This window comes from Martes martes (assembly GCF_963455335.1).
Source record: "Martes martes genome assembly, chromosome: 4".
Taxonomy (NCBI): domain Eukaryota; kingdom Metazoa; phylum Chordata; class Mammalia; order Carnivora; family Mustelidae; genus Martes; species Martes martes.
Genome location: NC_137891.1, coordinates 188986293 through 189006824, shown reverse-complemented (window position 1 = coordinate 189006824; position 20532 = coordinate 188986293). Strand labels below are relative to the sequence as shown.

The window sequence follows — 20532 nt, the reverse complement described above, 5'->3', positions numbered from 1 at the left end:
GCAGAGAGGCAGGCAGAGAGAGAGAGGGGGAAGCAGGCTCCCCGCTGAGCAGAGACCCCGATGCAGGACTTGATCTCAGGACCCTGGGTTCATGACCTGAGCTGAAGGCAGAGGCTTTAACCCACTGAGCCACACAGGCGCCCCGAGAAGCCTTCTTCTTGCTGAGGCTGGAGCTGTAGAGTATTTCTGGGGGGCTACTGGTGGCTACCAGTGAGGGGGTCTTGCCAGAGAGCAGGCTGACACGGGGAAACAGTTGCCTTGGGAACCCTGAGGTTCAGCCACATTTAAGGCCCAAATTACTTATAAACTTCTGGTTATTTTCCAGTTCCGGAGCCAGTCAAACTCCCCTTCAGCAAGCCAGTCTGAACTAGCTTTAAGTATCTGCAACAAGAAGAGCCCTAAGATAGAAAATAAAGAATCTTCCAGAAAGTTCTCTGGGATAGGCCATACCATCAATTGAAATCCTGAATAGGAGGGAACATACAAGCATATCCTGCATGATTTTGCTTATTTTAATATCCCTGATGGCCTGATCTAGAACTTTTCCTTTCATTCAGAACCTCCAATGACCTACACCAATAAATGAATTATTGGCTGGTACCTGCCAACGCTTCTTCGAGCGTCTGAACAAAAGCATTACTAACAGAATAATACACCATTATTAAAGATGGTAATTCCTGACACAAGCTGGAGGATGTCACAGTAGAGCAGAGGAACGCTAAAGTAAACTCCACTCAGAAAATACAGGAAAGCAAGCACCGAGACTGAACAGTGTGACTGTACACAGGTGGGCTGCAGAGCCCCACCCGTGCTCCCAACGGAACGGGATTAGTCCTCCACACCCCACAGCTCCTCCCAGAGTGTGGGCTTTCAGCCCAGACTTACCCTGCACCTGCTCCTCCCCACGTCCCCGCATCACGAGCCAAGTCTCCTCGATCCTGCCTTTCAGATGACTGATTGTGACTGAACCCACTCTTCTGCAACCTACTGTCTTTTCTAGAGCATGACCATGACCGTGGCCAGGTCTCCCCACCTGGAACCCTCCCCCCAGTTGTCCTGTGTTCCTCCTCAAGCCCAACCGGGGTCATCAGTATCTGTGTCCTAATGCAGAGCTCTTGATATGCTCCTGCCCAGGGCTGAAGCTCCGACTATGTCCTAACCAACCTGCTCTCGGAATCCCGAAGTCCCGCCAACCCGAACCAAAAAGCTCACTTCTGTTTCTGCTCTGAGTTTCTCAAACCCTTCAATCATCTTTAAGAGCAGGGCCCACTGCCTCCAGCCCACCTTGAAATGAGTAGGCGTCTACTAATACTACAACTGAATGGGATTACTTATCTTGACATTCTAAAACCTGAAATACCATTCACGTCGCCCTCTCCGTGTAGACACGTTCTCTTACGCACACTCTGGCTGGCAGATGCCTAGACACCTACTAATACCTTTGTCACAACTCTGACACAGGTCTGTTGTCACACAACTTTAGAGATGTGGGAACGGAGGCACAGGGAGGCCCTGCTCGAGGTTAGACCGCTAGGAAGCCCCACGCAGGCAGTGCCTTCAGCTAATTGGATTCCGGAGTCTCTGATCGTTACCAAACCCTCAGCCTAAGGTTCTCAGACTCCAAACAGGACCTCTGAAGTCCAAACAGAGGTTGTGTCCACGATACGGTACTGCCTCAAACAGTTTGAAACAGAGTACTGGCATTTAGGAGCCGGGTAGGAGACATGCCTGGGCACGGGGAACACAACATTGCCGCCTCACTTTGAGTAGCTGGAAAGGATTCCTCTCTGGCCACCCTCTTCCAGAGCCCTGCCACCGTGGACCCTGGGGTCCCTTTTGGGAGAGCTTCGGGAGTGTTGCACGCTGCTCGCGCTGTCACTGAAGGACACTGCCACTGGACTATAAAAATCACCACTAACAAATCGGGAAAAATCAAAGCTCTGTGGCATACTGAGCGATTAGCAAGCAGGCCCGCAAGCAGCTGTCCACGGCGTCCTCGCTGCCCTGCTCGCACCTGCTCGGACCTGCTCGCACCTGCACCGACCGAGGGAGCGCAAGGGTTCCCTCGCGCAGGCAGCGGGCGCCCTTCCAGTCAAGTACCAGGACGGGGGCATCCACGAATTAAACCCAAGCACCCCGCAATTTGGCCACATTTTGCTACAAGACGAGGAGAGAAACCTTGTTTCGACTTTTCTCTTTACGGGGACCTGAATGTGACACGAGTGAATAACGTGCGGTCACGTCGTCTTAGGGACGGGAAGCGCCGCAGAGCCCGTCTGAGACTGAACCCGCGGCAGAGGTGCGGGCGAGCCGGAGGCGCCGGGCCCGCGCGGGGCGGAGCCACATGCTCCCGCGGGTCAGCCGGGGTCTGGGCCCGCGGGACAGGGAGGTCCGGACGCGCTGACCCGACCCGACGCGGAATCCGGCGGCCGCTGGAGGCCTCGGCACTCCCGACCTCGGGCTGTGCTGGGCGGCGCCCGCCCGTTCCCGGCCCCCGCACCGCGCCCACCTCGCCGGGCCCCGCACCCCGACCTCCCGGCCCACGACTCCCCCGGCCGCGCCCGCCGCGCCAGGCCCCGCACCCCGACGCCCCGCACCCCGACGCCCCGCACCCCGACCCCCCGGCAGCGCCCGCCGCGCCAGGCCCCGCACCCCGACGCCCCGCACCCCGACCCCCCGGCCGCGCCCGCCGCGCCAGGCCCCGCACCCCGACGCCCCGCACCCCGACGCCCCGCACCCCGACCCCCCGGCAGCGCCCGCCGCGCCAGGCCCCGCACCCCGACGCCCCGCACCCCGACCCCCCGGCCGCGCCCGCCGCGCCAGGCCCCGCACCCCGACGCCCCGCACCCCGACGCCCCGCACCCCGACCCCCCGGCCGCGCCCGCCGCGCCAGGCCCCGCACCCCGACGCCCCGCACCCCGACGCCCCGCACCCCGACCCCCCGGCAGCGCCCGCCGCGCCAGGCCCCGCACCCCGACGCCCCGCACCCCGACCCCCCGGCCGCGCCCGCCGCGCCAGGCCCCGCACCCCGACGCCCCGCACCCCGACGCCCCGCACCCCGACCCCCCGGCAGCGCCCGCCGCGCCAGGCCCCGCACCCCGACGCCCCGCACCCCGACCCCCCGGCCGCGCCCGCCGCGCCAGGCCCCGCACCCCGACGCCCCGCACCCCGACGCCCCGCACCCCGACCCCCCGGCAGCGCCCGCCGCGCCAGGCCGCGCATCCCGGGTCCGCGCGTAGTCGGGGTTCGGGTACCTGTCAGGACCGAAGGCCCGCCCGGACCTCGGCGCCTGCACGATCCCAGGGTCCTTCGCTGCCCCTCGGCAACGCCTTCCGGAGCTCAGAAGGCGCCTCCTCCGCCGTCCTGTACCCTCGAGCCGCAGCGGCGGTGGCAGCCGAGGAGCAGCCCCGGCCTCCTGCGCCCGGCGCCAGGGCCGCCGCCGCCGCTCTCATGACAACCAGGCCAGCCGGGCCCGGCCGCGCCTGCGCACAAGGCGGAGCCGCGCCTCCGTTTCCCCGGACCTTCTGGGAAATGGAGTCTCTGGAGGACGGCGCCTGCGCACAAGGCGGAGCCGCGCCTCCGTTTCCCCGGACCTTCTGGGAAATGGAGTCTCTGGAGGACGGCGCCTGCGCACAAGGCGAGGCCGCGCCTCCGTTTCCCCGGACCTTCTGGGAAATGGAGTCTCTGGAGGACGGCGCCTGCGCCCAAGGCGAGGCCGCGCTTCCGTTTCCCCGGGCCTTCTGGGAAATGGAGTCTCTGGAGGACGGCGCCTGCGCACAAAGGCGAGGCCGCGCCTCCGCTTTCCTGGGCCTTCTGGGTAATGGAGTTTCCGGGCCACTCCGCGCGCCCTCGGTCCCGGCAGCAGAGCCCCCAGGTCGCGGGACCCCCGCCGCTCGGCTGATCTCTGCGGCGTGCGCGGACCCGCCGGCGGGGTCGGAGGCCCTGAGGATGTCTGCGGTGTTCCGGAAGCCCAAGACGTTCAAGCTGCGGGCCCTGCACGGCCCCCAGAAGTTCGGGGTGGCGGGGAGCAGCTGCCAGGACGTGCTGCGGAAGGGCTGCCTCCACCTGCAGGTGCCCGGCGCGGGGGGGCGCGGGGGGCGCGGGGGGTCGCGGGGGGGCGCGCGGGGGGGCGCGGGGGGGTCGCGGGGGGGTCGCGGGGGTCGCGGGGGGGCGCGCGGGGGGGTCGCGGGGGGTCGCGCGGGGGGTCGCGGGGGTGTCGCGGGGGGGCGCGCGGGGGGTCGCGGGGGTGTCGCGGGGGGGCGCGCGGGGTGTCGCGGGCGGGGCGGGGGTCGCGGGGGGACGCGGGGGGGGCGGGGGGTCGCGGGGGTCGCGGGGGGGCGCGCGGGGGGGTCGCGGGGGTCGCGGGGGGTCGCGGGGGGGCGCGCGGGGGGGTCGCGGGGGAGCGGGGGTCGCGGGGGGTCGCGGGGGGCGCGCGGGGGGGCGGGGGGCGCGGGGGGCGGGTGCCGCCCCGTACGCGCGCCCGTGGCCTGGGTGCGGCGACCCGGCGCGCGTCGCGTGTCCCCGCCCCTGAGCCCCGCTCCGCGGCGGTGCGCGGGGGCTCCCGGGGCAGCGCCTCCCGACTCCGGCCGCGAGGACCGCGAGGGCCGCGAGGACGGCGGCGGCGGCTCTGCCCGAGGGTCTCGGCGCGCTCCCCGCGCGCGCCTGCGCGGGCCTCAGTTTCCCCCCTGCAGCGGGACGGCCGAGCTGCGGGCCCCCGAGAGGCCTCCCGGCGCCGCTGTCCCCGCGGCTTCGCCCGTCGCTCCGGCCGGCGCCGACCGCCGCGGTTCTCCGGCCGGACCGGGACCGCCGCGGCGCGCGGGTGGGTGCGCGCGGGTGGGTGTGCGCGGCCCCGCGGCGCGTCCCTGGAGCGGACCGGTTACCCGCGTCCGCCCGCGGCCCCGAGTCCCTTCCCGGAGGAGGCCGTCCCCGCGCCGTGGCCGCCGAGGAAGTGCGCCGAGCGCGTGTGGCCGACGCCCGGGGTGCGCCCTGCCGACGGGGTGCCCGCGGGCCGCGTGGAGGCGTCAGGCCTCGTTGGGGTTCGGGCCTCGGGCGCTCCCGTCCAGAGGGCGAGCGTGGCGAGTCCCGCACCGCGTCCCCGCCGTGACCCACGGCCCCGTGGCTTGTGCGTTGGAGCGACCCGCGGCGCGTCTGTTTCCGCACGCGGTACTCGGGACCGCGCTCCGCCGGGTCTCCGTCCGCCGGGGCCGTGCGCACGGCGTCCCCGCGATCCTTCGGGGCCTGGGGGAGGACCGCGGACCGAACGGCCCCCGGGACCCGCCGCCGAAGCCTCCCGCCCCCCTCCCCGCAGCTCCCTGTCGCCGGCTCCCGCCTGTGCCTGTACGAAGACGGCACCGAGCTGACCGCAGATGACTTCTGGAGCGTCCCCGACGGCTCGGAGCTGGTGCTTCTCGCCGCGGGCCAGACCTGGCAAGGCTGTGAGTGGCGCGGAGGCGGGAGCGCAGGGGAGCCGGACTGGCCTTGCAGGGGCGGGGGGGCGGGGCACGGACACCCGCCTGCCCCGGGGTCTTCCCGCACGGAACTCCGGAGGGCGGAGCCCCAGCATCAGGGAGAGCTGCCGCTCCTCTTGTCCAGGAGCCCCGTGGTCCAGCTGGGTGTTTTAGGTGCCTTTTCTTTTTTTTGACGTTATTTAAATTTTATGGTCATTTGACGTACCCCAGTAACTCCCGAGGGCAGAAGGGAGGGATTGGCGGGCTGGGGCCCCGCCCGGGTTTGCGAGTGAGGCCAACCAGAGAGAGGGGCAGGGAATACCGTGCAACTGCCGTGCAGCTCCGGGGGAAGGGGTGGTCGCTGGGGCTGTGCCCAGTGTCTGGTCTGTGTTGGTGCTTGCGGGTGTGCTCTCACGCCGGGGCCTTATCCGGCCAGTTGGTTCCGGAAGTGCCTCCTGCGGGGCGTCTGCATTTAAGCACCAGCGGGTCCTCGGGTTCCACACTGCAGCCGTAGGCGTGTGCACTCTCCTAGCCGGGCTGACCGGCTCTTATGCCAGGTGGCTTACATTGCAGGAGATGCTTCTGGCGCCCCAGGAAGGAAGTGGGAGCCCAGAGGATGGAGATATCTGCCTTTTCGCCCGAGGGCCAGCAGGACACCCTCGAGTAGTGTGCCTGGGGATCTGCGTCAGCAGCGAGGGGTGACGCGTCTAGTGTATGCTCCGAGGTTGCAAGTGCTTTTTCTCTGTGGGGCCTTTTCCTTCCAGACGAGGCAGCCACAATGCAGCCACTGCGACGCCACCCGGGGTGGCCCCTTGCGGGAGGCGGGGACTGGGCAGGACGGGGTTGCTGTCCCGAGCACCTCCCGCTCTTCCTTCTCTTTCCCATTCTGTGGTGGAGCTGAGCGCGGACCCGGCTGGGCGGCTCTCTTCCCCGCGTCCACCACCCACCTGTCTCCCTCTGGGCCTCCCTCCATCTCTCTCTTCTTCCCTCTCTCTTTCTCTCTCCCTGTCTCCCCCTCCTTCTTTCTGTCGGTCTGTCTTTCTCTGGCACTTTATCCCCCTCTCTCCACAGAGACCACTAGCCCCTTGGTAAACATCTTAAAAAAAAAAAAAGAAGTTTAAATTGTTTATTTTGAAATAGTGATAGATTTATAGGAAGTTACAAAGATTGGGTTCCCTAAAGGGTGCACTTGACACAGTCATAGCGCAGCCGGCAAACCAGGAGGCAGACCTTGGCCCGGGGCGTGTGTTCTGTGTTGTTTTATGCCTGTGCGGCCTTGTGTGTTTGGGAGTGCAGTCAAGGTTCAGAAGCATCCCATCCTGCCCCCCCACCCCGTAAAGTTCTCCCGCTCGCTGCCCCTTTGTAACCATGCCCACCCCTCCCAGCCCTGCCGTCCCTCATCCTAGGCAAGCACTGATGTGTTCTTGTCTCTGTAACATCGTCATTTCGAGAACATGAAGGAAATGGAATCACACTGTGTATGATCTTTTGAGACGGGCTTTTCTCACTCGGCAGTACGCCCCTGAGAGCGTCTACCTGCCGTGAGTTCCGGTGGACCGTTCCCTTTTATCACTGCGTGGCGCTCTGTGACGTGGCTGGGCCCCAGTTTGTTTACCCGTTCGCCTGCTGAGAGACGTTTTGCTTTCCGGTTTTGGGCTATTACGTATGAAGCCTGTGTGGCCAGTCACGTACAGGTTTTTTGTGTGGACACCCGTTTGCATTCTTTCGGAATAGAGGTCAGGAGTACAGGGGCTGGGTCATAGCGTAAGTGTGTGTTTAATTTTTCAAGACGAGGGTGTCCACTCTCGTCACTTCTCTGTAACATCGCACTGGAGGTTTTATATACCCAAAACCCAACTTGGAACGAGTACCCTAAACATGAAATTAAGGGAACAATTATATCCACAATAGAATCAAAAAGAGTAAAATACTTAGGAATAAATGAAACAAAAGAAGTGCAACACTTATGTTCTGAAGCATATAAAACATTGTTCCAAGAAAAGAATTTTAATCCATGGGATAGTACACTGTGTTTATGGGTCAGAAAGTTTGACCCCGTTAAGATGTCAGCACTCCCCAGATTGATCTGCAGGTCATCCCAGTCCGTACTGGAACTCCAGCTCGTTCCTTTGCAGAAATCAACAAGCTGATTCTAATCCATGATTCATATGTAATTTCAAGGGACCCAGAGTAGCCAGAGCAATCTTGAAAAAGGACACGGGAGGAGCCTCACACTTGGTAATTTAAAAACTTACTACAAAGCAGCGGTAGTCGAGACACGGGACTGAAAGATGGTCCGGAAACGAACTGATGTGTCTGTGATCAGCTGAAGGTGCCAGGGGTGCCAAGACCGTCCGCTGGGGCAAGAATTCCCCCCCTTTACCAGATGTCGCCGGGACAGTGGGACACCCCCACATGCCGAAGAGTGGCCGGACCCTCGCCCGGCACCATACACAAAAATCAACTCAAAATGGGTGAGTGACCTCAATACAAGAACTAGAAATCTAAAACCCTCAGAAGAAAACAGGGCAGTCACTGTTCATGACCTTGAACTTGACTAAGGGTTCTTACATGTGACACCAGACACGTGAACAACTAGAGGAAAAAAATAGATACATTTGACTTCAGAATGCAAGACTTTTGGGACACCACCAAGAAGGTGAAAAGATCACCGGCAGGATGGGAGAAATGAGCAAGTCGCGTATCTGGTAAGGGGCTTGTACCGGAGTAAATGAAGTCTTCCAGCCCACCGGCGAAAGGCAGCCCAGTTTAAAAACAGGCAGAGGGGGGCGCCTGGGTGGCTCAGTGGGTTAAGCCGCTGCCTTCGGCTCGGGTCATGATCTCAGGGTCCTGGGATCGAGCCCCGCATCGGGCTCCTTGCTCGGTGGGGAGCCTGCTTCTCTCTCTGCCTCTGCCTGCCTCTCTGCCTACTTGTCATCTCTGTCTCTCTCTGTGTCAAATAAATAAATAAAATCTTTAAAAAAAAAAAATTAAAAAAAAAAAAAAATAAAAAACAGGCAGAGGTTGTGAATAGAGATTTCTCCAAGAAAGATATTCCGATGGCAAACAAGCACATGGAAAGATGCTCCATAGTGTTCGCCCCCCAGGAAACGCAAACCGCACCCCGGGGGGCACCCCACACCCCACCGGGCTGGTCACGGGCTGCTGAGCACCTGGCGGGACCGGGATGCTTGCCCGTTGCTGGAGGGCATGAGGCGGTGCCGCTGCCCTGGGGCACGGGCTGGTGGTCCCCCGATGATCTAGCAGAGTCAGCTGTGACCCCACGGCCCCGCTTCTAGTGTGCACCCCAGAGGACCAAAAGCACAAGTCCGCGGAAAACGGGTGCATGGTTGTTTATAAAAGCTTTACTCATCGTGGCCAAAAGGTGGAGCCCCAGGTAGGGCCCCCGAGAGACAGCTGGGGGGAGTGTGGTGTGTTCCCACGGTGGAGTATGTAACCTTTGCCCGTTTTTTGAGGACTAGGAGACGGGGTTGTGCCTCTCATGTGGTGGATTGTGAGGGGCGGGGACCTGTCTCAATGAAGTGGTTTTGTTCAAACAGAGGAACGGACTGTGTTGCAGAGCCCCGTCCCGTGTCCAGCTTCAGGCGGTGTGGCTGTCTCCCGTGCAGCTGCCCCGACGGGTGTGCCAGCTGTCTCCGCATGGGCGACTTTGCGCTCCTGTGGGACGTGCGGTTGGCTCCTTCCCTGAGCTAGTCGGCCGTCCGGCTGTCCTCTCTGGGGAAGTGTTTCTGTCCATTTGTCTTCTGTCTGTCTTCTCATTGGAGTTTGCAAGTGTTGCATTTTGGGCTTTTCCCACCATGTGTTCCGGATGCGTCGTGGGAGGCCTGTGGCTCGTGGGCGTTTCCCGCTGCTCTGCCGCTTGTCTTTGCAGCCCGGAGCAGGCTCGGTCACGGAGCGCAGGTTTTCCGTTTTGATGAAGCCCACGTTGTCTGTGCTTCCCTCTTGGGCTCATGCTCTCCATGAAGTCCGGAAACTTCTCCCCAAGCCCTCGTCCTGGGAGCGTTTCTCTGCAGCGGCGGCTGTGGTCGGGAATTTTTTTTTCATTAGCCCATCAAGGGTGGATGATACCGGTTGATTGTTGCGCACTGAATAGCCTCTGGTTCCTGGAAGGACGCTGCTGGGCCGCGGGGCGTCGTCGTTCCATGTGCGCGCTGCCGTCTCTGCTGGCCGAGGCGTCTCCGAGGCTCTCGGTAGACTCTGGTGCCCCAGGTGCTCAGTGCTTGCTCTGCGGAGAGCAGGGCTGTGAGCAGGGATGAGAGCAGGGGTGTGAGCCGGGGTGAGAGAAGGACAAAAGCAGGGGTGTGAGCTGGGGTGTGAGCAGGGGTGTGAGGAGGGGTGTGAGCAGGGGTGAGAGCAGGGGTGTGAGCAGAGGTGACAGCAGGGGTGAGAGCAGGGGTGTGAGCAGGGGTGTGAGCAGAGGTGACAGCAGGGGTGACAGCAGGGGTGTGAGCAGGGGTGACAGCAGGGGTGTGTGGGAGGCTCCCGGAGGCAGCACCATGGCGGGGAGACCCAGAGGGAGGTCTAGAAGGAAGCCCGAGGACGTGGGAGGTTTCGTGTAGGAAGAGAAGGGCAGCCACTTGCTTGGTGTGGTTCCCGCCAGATCCGACCCTGCACCACCTGCGGGGCGGGTACACAGGCTCAGGCGCGGACAGTGGCTCGCTGGTGTCTGGGCAAGGACTGGGGCCCAGGACTTCTCTGAGGCTGGGCAGTCTCAGCAGCAAGACGGGGCTGGACGGCCGGCAGCTCCGTGTCTCCCCGCCGCCGCACTCAAGGGCTGCTGGCTTTTCTGTTGGTCCCCCTTCTGCTGACAGATGTGAGTGACATCCGTCGCTTCCTCAGCGCCTTCCACAAGCCGCACGAGGGGCTGATCCAGGCTGCACGGCAGCTGCTGTCCGACGAGCAGGCCCCGCTGCGGCAGAAGCTGCTGGCCGACCTCCTGCACACCGTCAGCGAGAACATCGCGGCCGAGACCAGGGCCGAGGACCCGCCGTGGTTCGAAGGTAGCTGGGGGGCCGGGGGGCGGGCGGGCTCAGAGCCCGCGCAGGGGGGACTGGATCCCTGCTGCAGTCCCCGGGCCGGGGCCTTGCCCGGCTCCCCTGCTCTCACAGCCCTGGGGCCGGCCTTCCTATTTTGGAACTCTGGGGACGTGTGTGCAGCATGAAATTTTCCGTGTTAACCCGTGTGAGTGTGTAGTTTCAGGGGGTTGGGCACGTTCACCTTGGCGAGCAGCCATCACCACCGTCTGTCTCCAGAATGTTCTCAGGTTCCTTCACTGTTAGACACTGTCCCCCACGTCTGCCCCTGGCGCCCGCGCTTGCCCGCTCTGTCTCTGATCTGACCCTCCTTGGGCCTCACTCACGATCACACAGCGGGTGTCCTTCCCCTGGCTGGTCTCACTCTGCACCGGCCCTCGAGGCCACACGTGCTGTCCCCATGTGTCCCCGGCTCCTTCCTTCTTCAGGCTGGCTCACGTTCTACTGCGTGCCTCGACCCCATTTGCTGGTCTGTCACCGGCCTGTGAGCAGGTTGGAGCAGCCCCGGGAGTCTGCAGCCCCGTGCGCGACAGGGTTGCGGGGCAGGAGCGGCCTTCGGTGGCGTCCAGATGCCCATGCGGGGGGCCGGGCATCCCCCTCCCCAGGCAAAGAGAACCAGAGCCTGCGGGCAGGACACTGCACGTTTCTCAGATGAGGCCAGCGGTGCGCACAGGCTGCCGCCGGGAGGGCAGGGCCGCGGATCCCAGAGCCGTTTGGTCTCCTCTTGACCCTGGCAGGTTTGGAGTCTCGATTCAGGACTAAGTCTGGGTACCTGAGGTACAGCTGTGAGAGCCGGATCCGGAGCTACTTGAGAGAGGTGGGTTGCGGGGGGCGTGGGGCATGCAGGTTGCATGGGGCATGGGGTGCGGGGTGTGAGGGTTGCAGGGGGCACGGGGTGTGCAGGTGTGTGGGGTGCATGGGGCATGGGGTGCGAGAGGTGCGAGGGGTGCGGGGGGCACGGGGTGGCACGGGGTGTGTAGGTATGTGGGTGCGTGGGGCGTGGGGTGGGGGTGCTGGGGGCATGGGGTATGCAGGTGTGCGCTTTGGGGTGTTGTGTGCCAGCATCCAGCAGGGTCCCCGGTTTCTTCCAGGTGAGCTCTTACGCCTCCATGGTCAGCGTGGAGGCCCGGGAGGAGTACTCCCGCATTGTGGCGGTCATGGGCCGGGAGCTCAGGGCGGCGCAGTACCACGGCACCTACTTCGACAGAGGCGCCAAGGCCGGCCGCCGGCTCTGCACACCGGAGGGCTGGTTCTGCTGCCAGGTGCGCCGAGGGTCCCAGGGCCGCCCTGGCGGTGGCCGCGCCAGCCCTCCCGTGGCTTCCCTCAGGGCATCTCAGTCCGTGCTCCCAACTTCACTGGCATTGGAACCCCTTTCCCTGCCTGATGGCCCTCGTGACACACCCCACTTCCCAGCCCCGCTGCTGGTCCAGCAGCCCTTCCGACGGCCTCTCCGGCCCCGCTGCTGCTCTGGGCCCTCCTTTGAGAACCACTGATGGGGCCGGGAGCGCACAGCTGCATCCCGAGGGGAGGCCTGTCCTTGGCTCCCCTTGGGAGAAGGGGGATGGGCGCATAAGGACAGTTTCCCAGCTTCTGAAACCGCTTTCTAGGTGGCGGCTCAGATTCTAGGATTTGTGGCCAGACGTGACCCGGGGGGGTCGCAGCAGCCGGAAGCAGCATCTGGGCCTCCTCCCAGAGACCCGGAGAAATTGCAGAGGCACCACTTCCAGTAGGGGCCCCTGAGCAGGGTCGCGAGTCTGGGGCTTGAAGCTGGGGGCCTCTGCAAGGACGGGCAGGGGAATCCTGGCCTCCGGGGCTCCGGCGAGTACCTGGGCCCCTTTGCATTTCCAGCACAATATCTTCCCCTGCCGGTGGCCGGAGGGTACACAGCCGGCCCCCGAGGCAGACGCGGCCTCCCGGCCTCCCTCCCACAGTCGGGCTCCCTGTGCTTCTGCCTGGGCAGTTTCTTGTGCAGGTGGTGGGCCCTGACTAGCAGAGCACTGCTGCTTCCAGCCGCCTGCGTGTGGGGCCCCGGACGACCTCAGGTCCTCTCCAGGAGCTTCACCTGAGCCCAGATGCTCCACGGGGGAGGAGCAGAGACGAAAGGCTTCACCCTGACCTCATCGGGAGGCCCGAGGCCCGAAGTCTGTATGCGAGCGAGGACAGTGGGTTTGGAGCTGGGAGCTGTGCAGGCCTTTGGGGGACAGGCCAGTCCTGTGTGGGGCAAGCTGGGGGCTTCAGGGAGGAGGTGATGCTTTAAAGCCGGGTTAAACGAGACAGTGGGAGAGGACAAGTGACCCTGTGAGGGAGTGAGGGTGGGGCCGTGGGGGCCGTGGGGGCCGTGGGCTCTGTTGGGGAGCCGCAAGCCTTGGGGTGACGATCCTAGGATGGTGGGTGGCGCGGGTGCCGTGGCATGTGGCGTGTGCTCAGCAGACATCTGTGAAGGAGTGACTGGAGGTGGGGCAGGGCCAGGAGCGGCGACCGGCTGCTGCAGGAACACCGAAGCCGGGCAGTCCAGACTATTTGACATCTGGCATCCCTCACAATGGCAGGAGTTGGACAATATGACAATAGCTTGGCCAATGCAGAGTGTCATACTAGGGGTCACGAGGGAAAAGGGGGGACCATTCCAAAGACAGTGCTTTTTTAATTTGTTTAGTTAGTTGACAGAGAGACAAGGAAAGAGAGCGCACAAGCAGGGGGAGCAGCGGGCAGAGGGAGAGGGAGAAGCAGGTTCCCCGCTGAGCGGGGAGCCCGATGCGGGGCTCGATCCCAGGACCCTGGGATCATGACCTGAGCCCAAGGCAGACACTTAACGACTGAGCCACGTGACCTGGGGGGGGGTCGCAGCAGCCGACCCCCTAAAGACGGAATTCTAATGGCCCTAGACAGCAGGCCGTCTACCAAGACTGAATCCCCTCCTGGATGGGTCTTTTCAGCTCCTCAGGCTTGTTGTGAGACCAGTGGGTGAGCGCTGAGCTCACTCCGTGGACCGTGTTCTCTTGCGACCTAGGGCCCTTTTGACGTGGACGCCTGTGCATCCAAACACTCCATCAATCCCTATGGTAACAGGGAGAGCCGCGTCCTCTTCAGTACGTGGAACCTGGACCACATGTGAGTATGGCTTTCGGAGAGGTCAGGACTGTTGTTGAGAACTATGTTCACAGACCCCGAGGGCACCTGCTGGGGCCTGTCCCTGCCCTGGTGTCCGTAGCTGTCCGGCTGCCTCGTGTTTGCTGTGCTCAGCTCCTGAGTTATGGGCCCAGCCATGTTCTGGGTGTGCCAGGTGGGCGGGGTGCCAGCTGCATGCTCCTGACCTGTGGGGACTGGTGTCCTTTCCCGTGAGGGGCTCTGACGGGCTGGTCCGGATCCCCATGCACGCCCATGGGACCTGGCACATGTCCCCTCTGTCTCGTCCACCTCCCATCTGTGGGGCCCAGGAGGCACTGTCCTGGCATTGCACTCGGTGGCCGTGGGAGGGGGTCTCTCCACCTCCACCAGGATGAGCCCGGAGCGGGGGCTCCGACGCAGCGGGGGCTCCGACGCAGGGTGTCCCTGCTTCCACCCGGAGAGCGAAGGCCGCAGATCGTTCGGTGTGTGTGAGCTCCTTCTAAGAAAAGGGCAGAAATAGAATTGTGTTATCTTAGGGGAGACGCTTTCCTGGGATATAAAGACGGCCTTGTCTCTCCTTGTTGAAGACAGAGGCCTTCCCATGCCCTTCAAGGGGACGCCCCCCTTTACTGAGTGCACAAGGGACGTTGGGGGGACAGTGGAGGCTGCCTTCCCGCCCCTTCTGGATCCACCCCGTTGCGCCCCCAGGAACGGCTCCTCTGACCGTTGTCCGTGCCCTTCTGACAGCTGTTGCTGTGGCGGTTCCCTGGAGGTCTGAGTTTGAGAAGGGATGAGCGCGGTCCCACGTGGTGACCCCGCACGGCGCCTCCGTGGTCTCCCTGACGCTTACAGGATGCGCCTGTAGCTCGGGAGCGTGTGTCTTCCCCGGTGCGGAGCGGTGCACGCTGAGAGTGGGAGGTCGCGGGAGCCTGCGTTCCGGGCTGGCAGGCGTGTCTGGTCTGAGTTTCCACGTTATCACACAGCCTGGGGAGAGCACTCGTGCGGGACAGGCCTGCGTGGTCTCCCGTTCCAGGCCGCGGAGGGGCGGTCCGTGGCGGGGCGGTGCAGCAGCTCCCGGGACTGGTAGGACAGCCGATCCTCCGGCCCCACCCGCTGTTCCCCGGGCTCCGGGGAGGGGGGTGCACATTGGGGGGAGAAGGGCCGTCCTGGTGCCTGAACCGCGGGGTGAGCACCCCTCTAGGGAGGGTGCGGGGTCTCACCCCTTCTGACGGCACCGAGTGCCTGAAGATGACGTGTGGCTCTCCAGCTCGTCGGCTGCTACTTTCTGTGACCCGCTGCGGTGTGGGGATATGGGTCGAGGGCTCGGTCCCGGGTTTAAGGGGTCAGATAAGCCAGCCTGGAGCAGAGGGCAGGTGAGGCGGCACAGGTGGGAGCACCGTTCCCCAAAACCGTGGCTTCGAGCATGTTTTCTCAGTAAATACGGCCTTACGCCTTCCAGCAGGCTGGGCGGCTTCCCTGCGCGTCTGACCTCCGGGCTCCTTTCCGATTTCCGACGACTGGTGTCCGTGCGGGTCCGTGGGCAGCCCGTGCTCTCCCGCCTGGGGAAGACGGCCCTGTAGCCTGGACTGTCGCCTGCTTCTCCAGGGCGTCAGGGGTCCCCCTTCAGGCCTGGAACGCGGGACAGCATGGTCTCCGGGCTGCTCTCTGCCTCTTCGGTGGCCACAGCCCAGCATCTTTCTCTTTGACCTTAGAGTGTGTGCGGGCGCGGGCCTTTCCCTCCGTTCTGACTGGGACTCGCCTTCCTTGTTCTGACAAGGCAGTCTGTGCCCTCCGTGGGGAGGGGGCGGCAGGAGCTGTGCACCTGGGACTTTCCTGGACTCTACCCTGTGGGCCCCTTCCCTTGGCTGATTTTCACTTGCATCCTCGTGACCATAAACCTTGGCCGGGAGGCGGAGCCTGTCACACACTCTCCATCCTGTGGGTGGTCTCGGGGAACCCCGGGCCTTAGAGTTGGCGTCGGCCGAGGGGGTGGTCTCAGGGAGCCTCCCGAGTTGTCAGCCGTCTGTTTCAGAGGCTGTGGCCGGGTCTTTCTCGGGGGTCCTTGCCCACCGCCGTGCGCTCCTCGTGATGTCGGTGTGTCTGGGTTCCAAGTTCCGCCTCAGCGGGATTGTTTTCTGTAGATGGTCTGTGTGCGCTGGCGTGTCCTGTCCCCACAGAGTGGTTTTGCCTTTGTTTCTGCCGGGTGCCCGGGGCTTTCAGTGGCTCCGAAACCACGGAGTCCTGACTTCCTGCTTGGCTCCCACACGAGCGGCGGTGTGAGGTCAGACTGTGTCTCTGCACGGTGAGCCGAGGGTCCTGGCTTTCTGGGTGGCTGTGGGAATGCTCGTGCTTTTGGCGCTCCCGCGTCCTGTCTCCCGTGGCCTGCCCCTTGTGTGTCCCCTGACCCTTCCCATGGGTGGGTCAGGCTCGGCGGCGTGGCTCCAGCGGATGCCTGACACGCCCCTGCTCACTTGTTCCCTGGGCGCTGGCTCCCTGGGGAGAAAGCCTGGCCCCCAGTCGGCCCTCCAGCCAGCACAGCCACAGGAGTGGGTCAGGATCAGCGGGAGCCCGGCCACACCCACCCCCACAAGACCCCGTTGTGGGGCTGGGGATGCCACAGTAGGTGGCTGATGGGGTGGCTTTTTCTCCCTCCCCAGAGCCCGGGGCTCCCCGCCACTCCCCTTCCCACACTCACGGCTGCAGTGGGGTCTCAGTCCCACCTCCCGGCTCTCCCCTTGGGCCCCTTTTTGGACCGTGGCCCTGGGGCACTGCAGGGCGGTGGCTTACCCTGCGGGTCAAGTGTGGACGTCTCTGTTTCTGGCAGTGGGGCCCCCTCTTTCTTGTGATCTCGAGTATCCACTTCTTTTCCCTTGTGTTTGGCATTTCTCTGTGCTGCGGGACACGGGTCCGTGCGGTTGGTCCACCAGCACCCCTCCTCGTCAGCCCGCAGGCTTCCGTCCTTGCTGGTGCGCGGGCCCCGAATGGCTTGTTTGTAAGTGAAACAGGTTTACCCCAAGCAGCCCGGACACACACGAGCATGAGGTTGGGGCTGGAAAGACACGTCAGCCCTTCTCACGATGCTCTCCAGGGAGGACGAGGGGGAAGGCTTTATTTCTGGGGTTCTGCTGGGGAGGTGCTCGCTCCGGCAGCACCACGAGGACGGGCGTTGGTGGGGACTGAGGCCACCGGGATCCACTCTTTCCCTTCTTCATCCTTCCCGGGACTTAAAGAGGTTGTGGCCCCAGCCGTCCTATGGGAGACAAGCCAGGCTGCTGGTTCCAGGCCGGGCCAGCGGGCGTGGCCGTGTGTGGCGGTGCCCCAGTGGACCGTCCCCCGTTCTCCTTCCGCTGACGGCGAGATGAGGGGTCCCTGCCGCGCTGCTCCTCCAGGGTGTTTCCAAGTGTGGCTCCTTCTGAATTCTGAACCGTCGCACTTGTGTCTTTCCCGGAAGCCCCCCACGCTGGGTGCCGGCTCGGCCGCGGTGGCCAAGGAAGAGCCGGGCGAAGTGTCTCCGCGCTGTCGTGGCGGATGTCCCGGCAGGGGCCGCGGATGGCGCCGGCGCCCGGTGACCGGCTCTCCCTCGCTTTGCAGAATAGAGAAGAAGCGCACGGTCGTCCCCACGCTGGCGGAAGCCGTGACAGCACGAGACGGCAGGGAAGTGGCCTGGGAGTACTTTTACGACCTGCTCTTCACCTCGGAGAACCTGAAGCTGGTCCACATCGCCTGCCATAAGAAAACCACCCACAAGCTCAGCTGCGACCCGCGCAGGCTCTACAGACCGCGGACGAAGCCCAAGAGGCGGCGGCCGGCCCGCAGGGGCCAGTGATGGGCGTGACGGGCGGCCGCGCTCCTCCCCGGGTGCGATGCCCATGGTTTGTGTTCTGGTCGCTGCGATGGCTCCTGGAGACCTCAGAGGTCCCCGCTACGTCTCTGAAGCGGGTTTTGCACCGCTGAGCTCCGGCGCCAGAGGACCTGTTGCTGCACAGCCGGGACGCGTGCGGGTGGGCAGGGACGAGGCACCGTCCTCCGCTCAGGGGCCCTGCCCGCCCCGATGGCCCCGCTGCCGTGCGCACACAGGGTGGCCTCCCCACTGGCCCAGAGTCGGGCCAGACGTGGCCGCGCTGGCCTGAGGGACCAGCGGCCCGTGTCCGCGCTCGGCCGGGTCGGCGCTCCCGCGACACAGGCAGGGCTCTGCCCTCTCGGCTTTTCCGATTGCTCCCAAGGGTTGCAGCCCGTTTGCGGTAAAACGTTTGTATTCGGTAAAGCACGTGCAAGGACCGTCATTTCTGGTGTCAGAGAGCGGGAGACTCTCCGGCGTGTGTCCGTAGGCGAAGGGCTGACTGTGGTCTCGTGCCGGAGCACAGGACGTTGCTGTTCTTGTCAATCAGAAATGGTCAGGCGTCTTCCCCGTGGACACTCTGGCGTGTTTCTGTGTGGAAACGGGGGGCCGTGTGGCAGGGCACAAGGCGCTCAGTGGCTTCCCCACGTGGACTGTGACCTGGTCTTATAACCGCCTGTGTGTGTCACACGTGCGTGTTACTGCACACGGGAGTCTGCGAGGAAACGTGCCTTCTGGACAGTAACCCCGGGGATGTGGTGGGGGTGCTCTGGATTAGAAAGGGCTAATTTTCTAAATCGTTTGTTTTGTAAAACCTGAAGTTTTTGAAATAATCACTTATTTCATAATTTTTTAAAATTGACTTCTTAAAGTCATGCAGATTATAATTCTTGAATTTTTACTTTTGTATAATCATAAAAACCAACAAAGATTTTTCCGTCGAAAGTTGGCACTCTCTGGGAATGATAAAAATAAGGATGAAAATAAAGGGTCAGTGATTTTGAAAAAACGACACACATCATTCCATTTTCTTCACTGAAACAGGTGTCAGGATGAGCCAGCCCTGCGCGGGCACCTGAGCACGCGCTGTTCAGCCGACCGCTTGGGGAAGTGCACGGGCGGGGGTGTCGGAAAGTCCGCCCGGCCCTTGTCCGCCTGCCGAGCTGGCCCGGGGCCCCTCCTTCCCCAGCCCAGCAGCAGCGTGGGGGCTGCCTGCTGGGCTGGGCTCAGATCTGATCTGCTGGGACTTCCGCTGCTGCCCCCACGGCCCTCTGCGAGCTCCTGCTCACCTTCCTGATGGGCACTTACGTCCCCTCGGGAAGCAGGACGTGGAAATCCAGTCTTCGGCTTGGAGCGGGAGCTGCAGGGCTGCCGCGGTTGCCGTGTGGTTGAGTTTGCTTGTGTCGGGGCCCTCAGCCTGGGTGCCGGGTTCAGATGGGAGGGAGGGGGGTCACCCGGCGGTTAGGGGACCCTCAGACTCTCAGGTGAGAGTTGGTGGCACAACCTCTTTGCAAAATAGGGGTTCGTTGTCTGTTTTCAACCAAAGAAGGGAGGGAAAACTCTAGGAGCTGGGAGTGTAGGGTCCCCACTGTGGGATTCAGTAGGAGGTGACCCACTGTGGGTGCATGACTGCAGGGACATTGGGGCGCCGGGTCCCTGGTCCTGGCAGGGCCTCCACTCGCCGCGGGCTCGGGGTGGGCCAGGCTGCCGAGGGAGGAGCTCCAGACCGCGGTCCTGCGGGCGGCCTCTGACGGCAGCCGGGATGGGCAGCCGGCCGCGCAGGGTCCGGGGTCACGGCTGAAGGAGTCCAGTGAGGGCTGCGAGCAAGGCGGGGGCTGATGAGGTGAGACCAGGGGCGGTGGGGGGCGTTTCGGTCCCAGATAGGCACTCCAAGCCTGTGTGACTGACCCCAGTAGGGCTCGGGTGAGCTTCCCGGGTGCCTGGAGGATGAAGCCTGCGTCCGTGCTGGCCCGGGAGCCACTGCAGGCATTTTCCCTGCGTGTGGCTTCCCTGTGATAAATGGGACTGTGAGCATCGTGGCTTCTCTCGAGTCCTGGGGGAGTGGGTCTGAGGGTCCCCTGCACAACGGGCGCTGGGGATAGCGCGGCAAGACGGCTCTCCTAGTTCCGACACTGCTCCCCCGGCCATGGGCACGTCATCGTGTGAAGACCCACGTTTGAGTGTTTCTGGAAATTCATAGGGTTATATCGAGCTGCTGTTATAACTAAGTCAGAAATGTCTGTTATTGGCGGGGGATCCCTTCCAAGACCCCCAGTGGATGCCTGTGTGGCTGGTCCCAAACCCTCCATGTGCCAGCCCTGTCCCGTACACACACGTGAGGTTGCGTGGAACCATGACTGAGGCACAGCAGGGAACGAGCAGTCACAGCGTGGCACGGCCGTGAGGTTAGAGGTCCGAGGTCTAGAGCTCTCCCGGGCCTGCACTCGCCCTTCTCCCCGGGAGGGTGACAGGAGGATGTGTGCGTGGAGACGGAGGGGAGTGGCGTGGGCAGGCGACAGCGTTGGGCTGCTTCAGATCTTCTGACAACGTGTCCCAGGAGGACCCTGGCTCCCGCCTGGCGGTTGAGCGTGGGTAACCAGAACCACGGACGCGGGACCAGGGTGTGGACGCAGCTCAAGAGGAGACGGTCCTCGTCGCGCGGTTCAGTCCCCGTCTTCCTGAGCTGGAGGCAGCTTCTCTCCTTGCATTGGTCACGGGGGACCTGGGCTCCCTGCTGCGTTCCCTCCCCAGCGCTCTGTAACCTCTGTACTGGTTACACCACGGACGGGGGCCACAGCCCTTGGGGACATCGGGTCTCATCACCACATGGGGCAAGGACGGCGTGGCCCATCGCGGTGGTCTCAGGAATCCCTCGGTCTACACGAGGGTGTGTGTGCGCGTGTGCACCGCGTCCCTTCTAGCCAGTGGCCTCAGCTCTCTACTCACGGTGTCACCTCCCCCCGGTGAGCGGGCACAAAGGCCGACCCAGCCCGACACCCGGGAGGCAGGAAAGGATTCGTGTCCTCCACTTGGCTCTCAAACATTTTAGAAAGGAGTAGGGTTTTAGGAACATAAAGATTTCTTT

At 63.6% G+C, this 20532-nt stretch overlaps 2 protein-coding genes across 3 annotated transcripts in view; one reads left to right on the top strand and one right to left on the bottom strand.

Annotated features, from left to right (window-relative positions):
• Positions 1 to 3467, bottom strand: part of CEP104 (centrosomal protein 104) — a 35879-nt gene extending 32412 nt beyond the window's left edge. The window contains exon 1 of the mRNA XM_080802678.1: positions 3255 to 3467. The gene's annotated coding sequence lies outside the window, so the exon portion shown is untranslated. The remainder of the gene's footprint in view (positions 1 to 3254) is intronic.
• A 344-nt stretch (positions 3468 to 3811) lies between these two features.
• Positions 3812 to 18456, top strand: DFFB (DNA fragmentation factor subunit beta). Of its 2 annotated transcripts, XM_080800981.1 has the most exons (7): positions 3812 to 4071; positions 5309 to 5435; positions 10280 to 10468; positions 11239 to 11318; positions 11593 to 11763; positions 13512 to 13612; positions 17201 to 18456. In XM_080800981.1, the coding sequence occupies exons 1-7, from the start codon at positions 3949 to 3951 to the stop codon at positions 17433 to 17435; spliced, it is 1026 nt and encodes a 341-aa protein (XP_080657107.1). In that variant the 5' UTR covers positions 3812 to 3948; the 3' UTR covers positions 17436 to 18456. The 2 variants fall into 2 exon arrangements, with proteins under 2 accessions (XP_080657107.1, XP_080657108.1); XM_080800982.1 differs by lacking the exon at positions 11593 to 11763.
• Positions 18457 to 20532: the final 2076 nt, after the last annotated feature.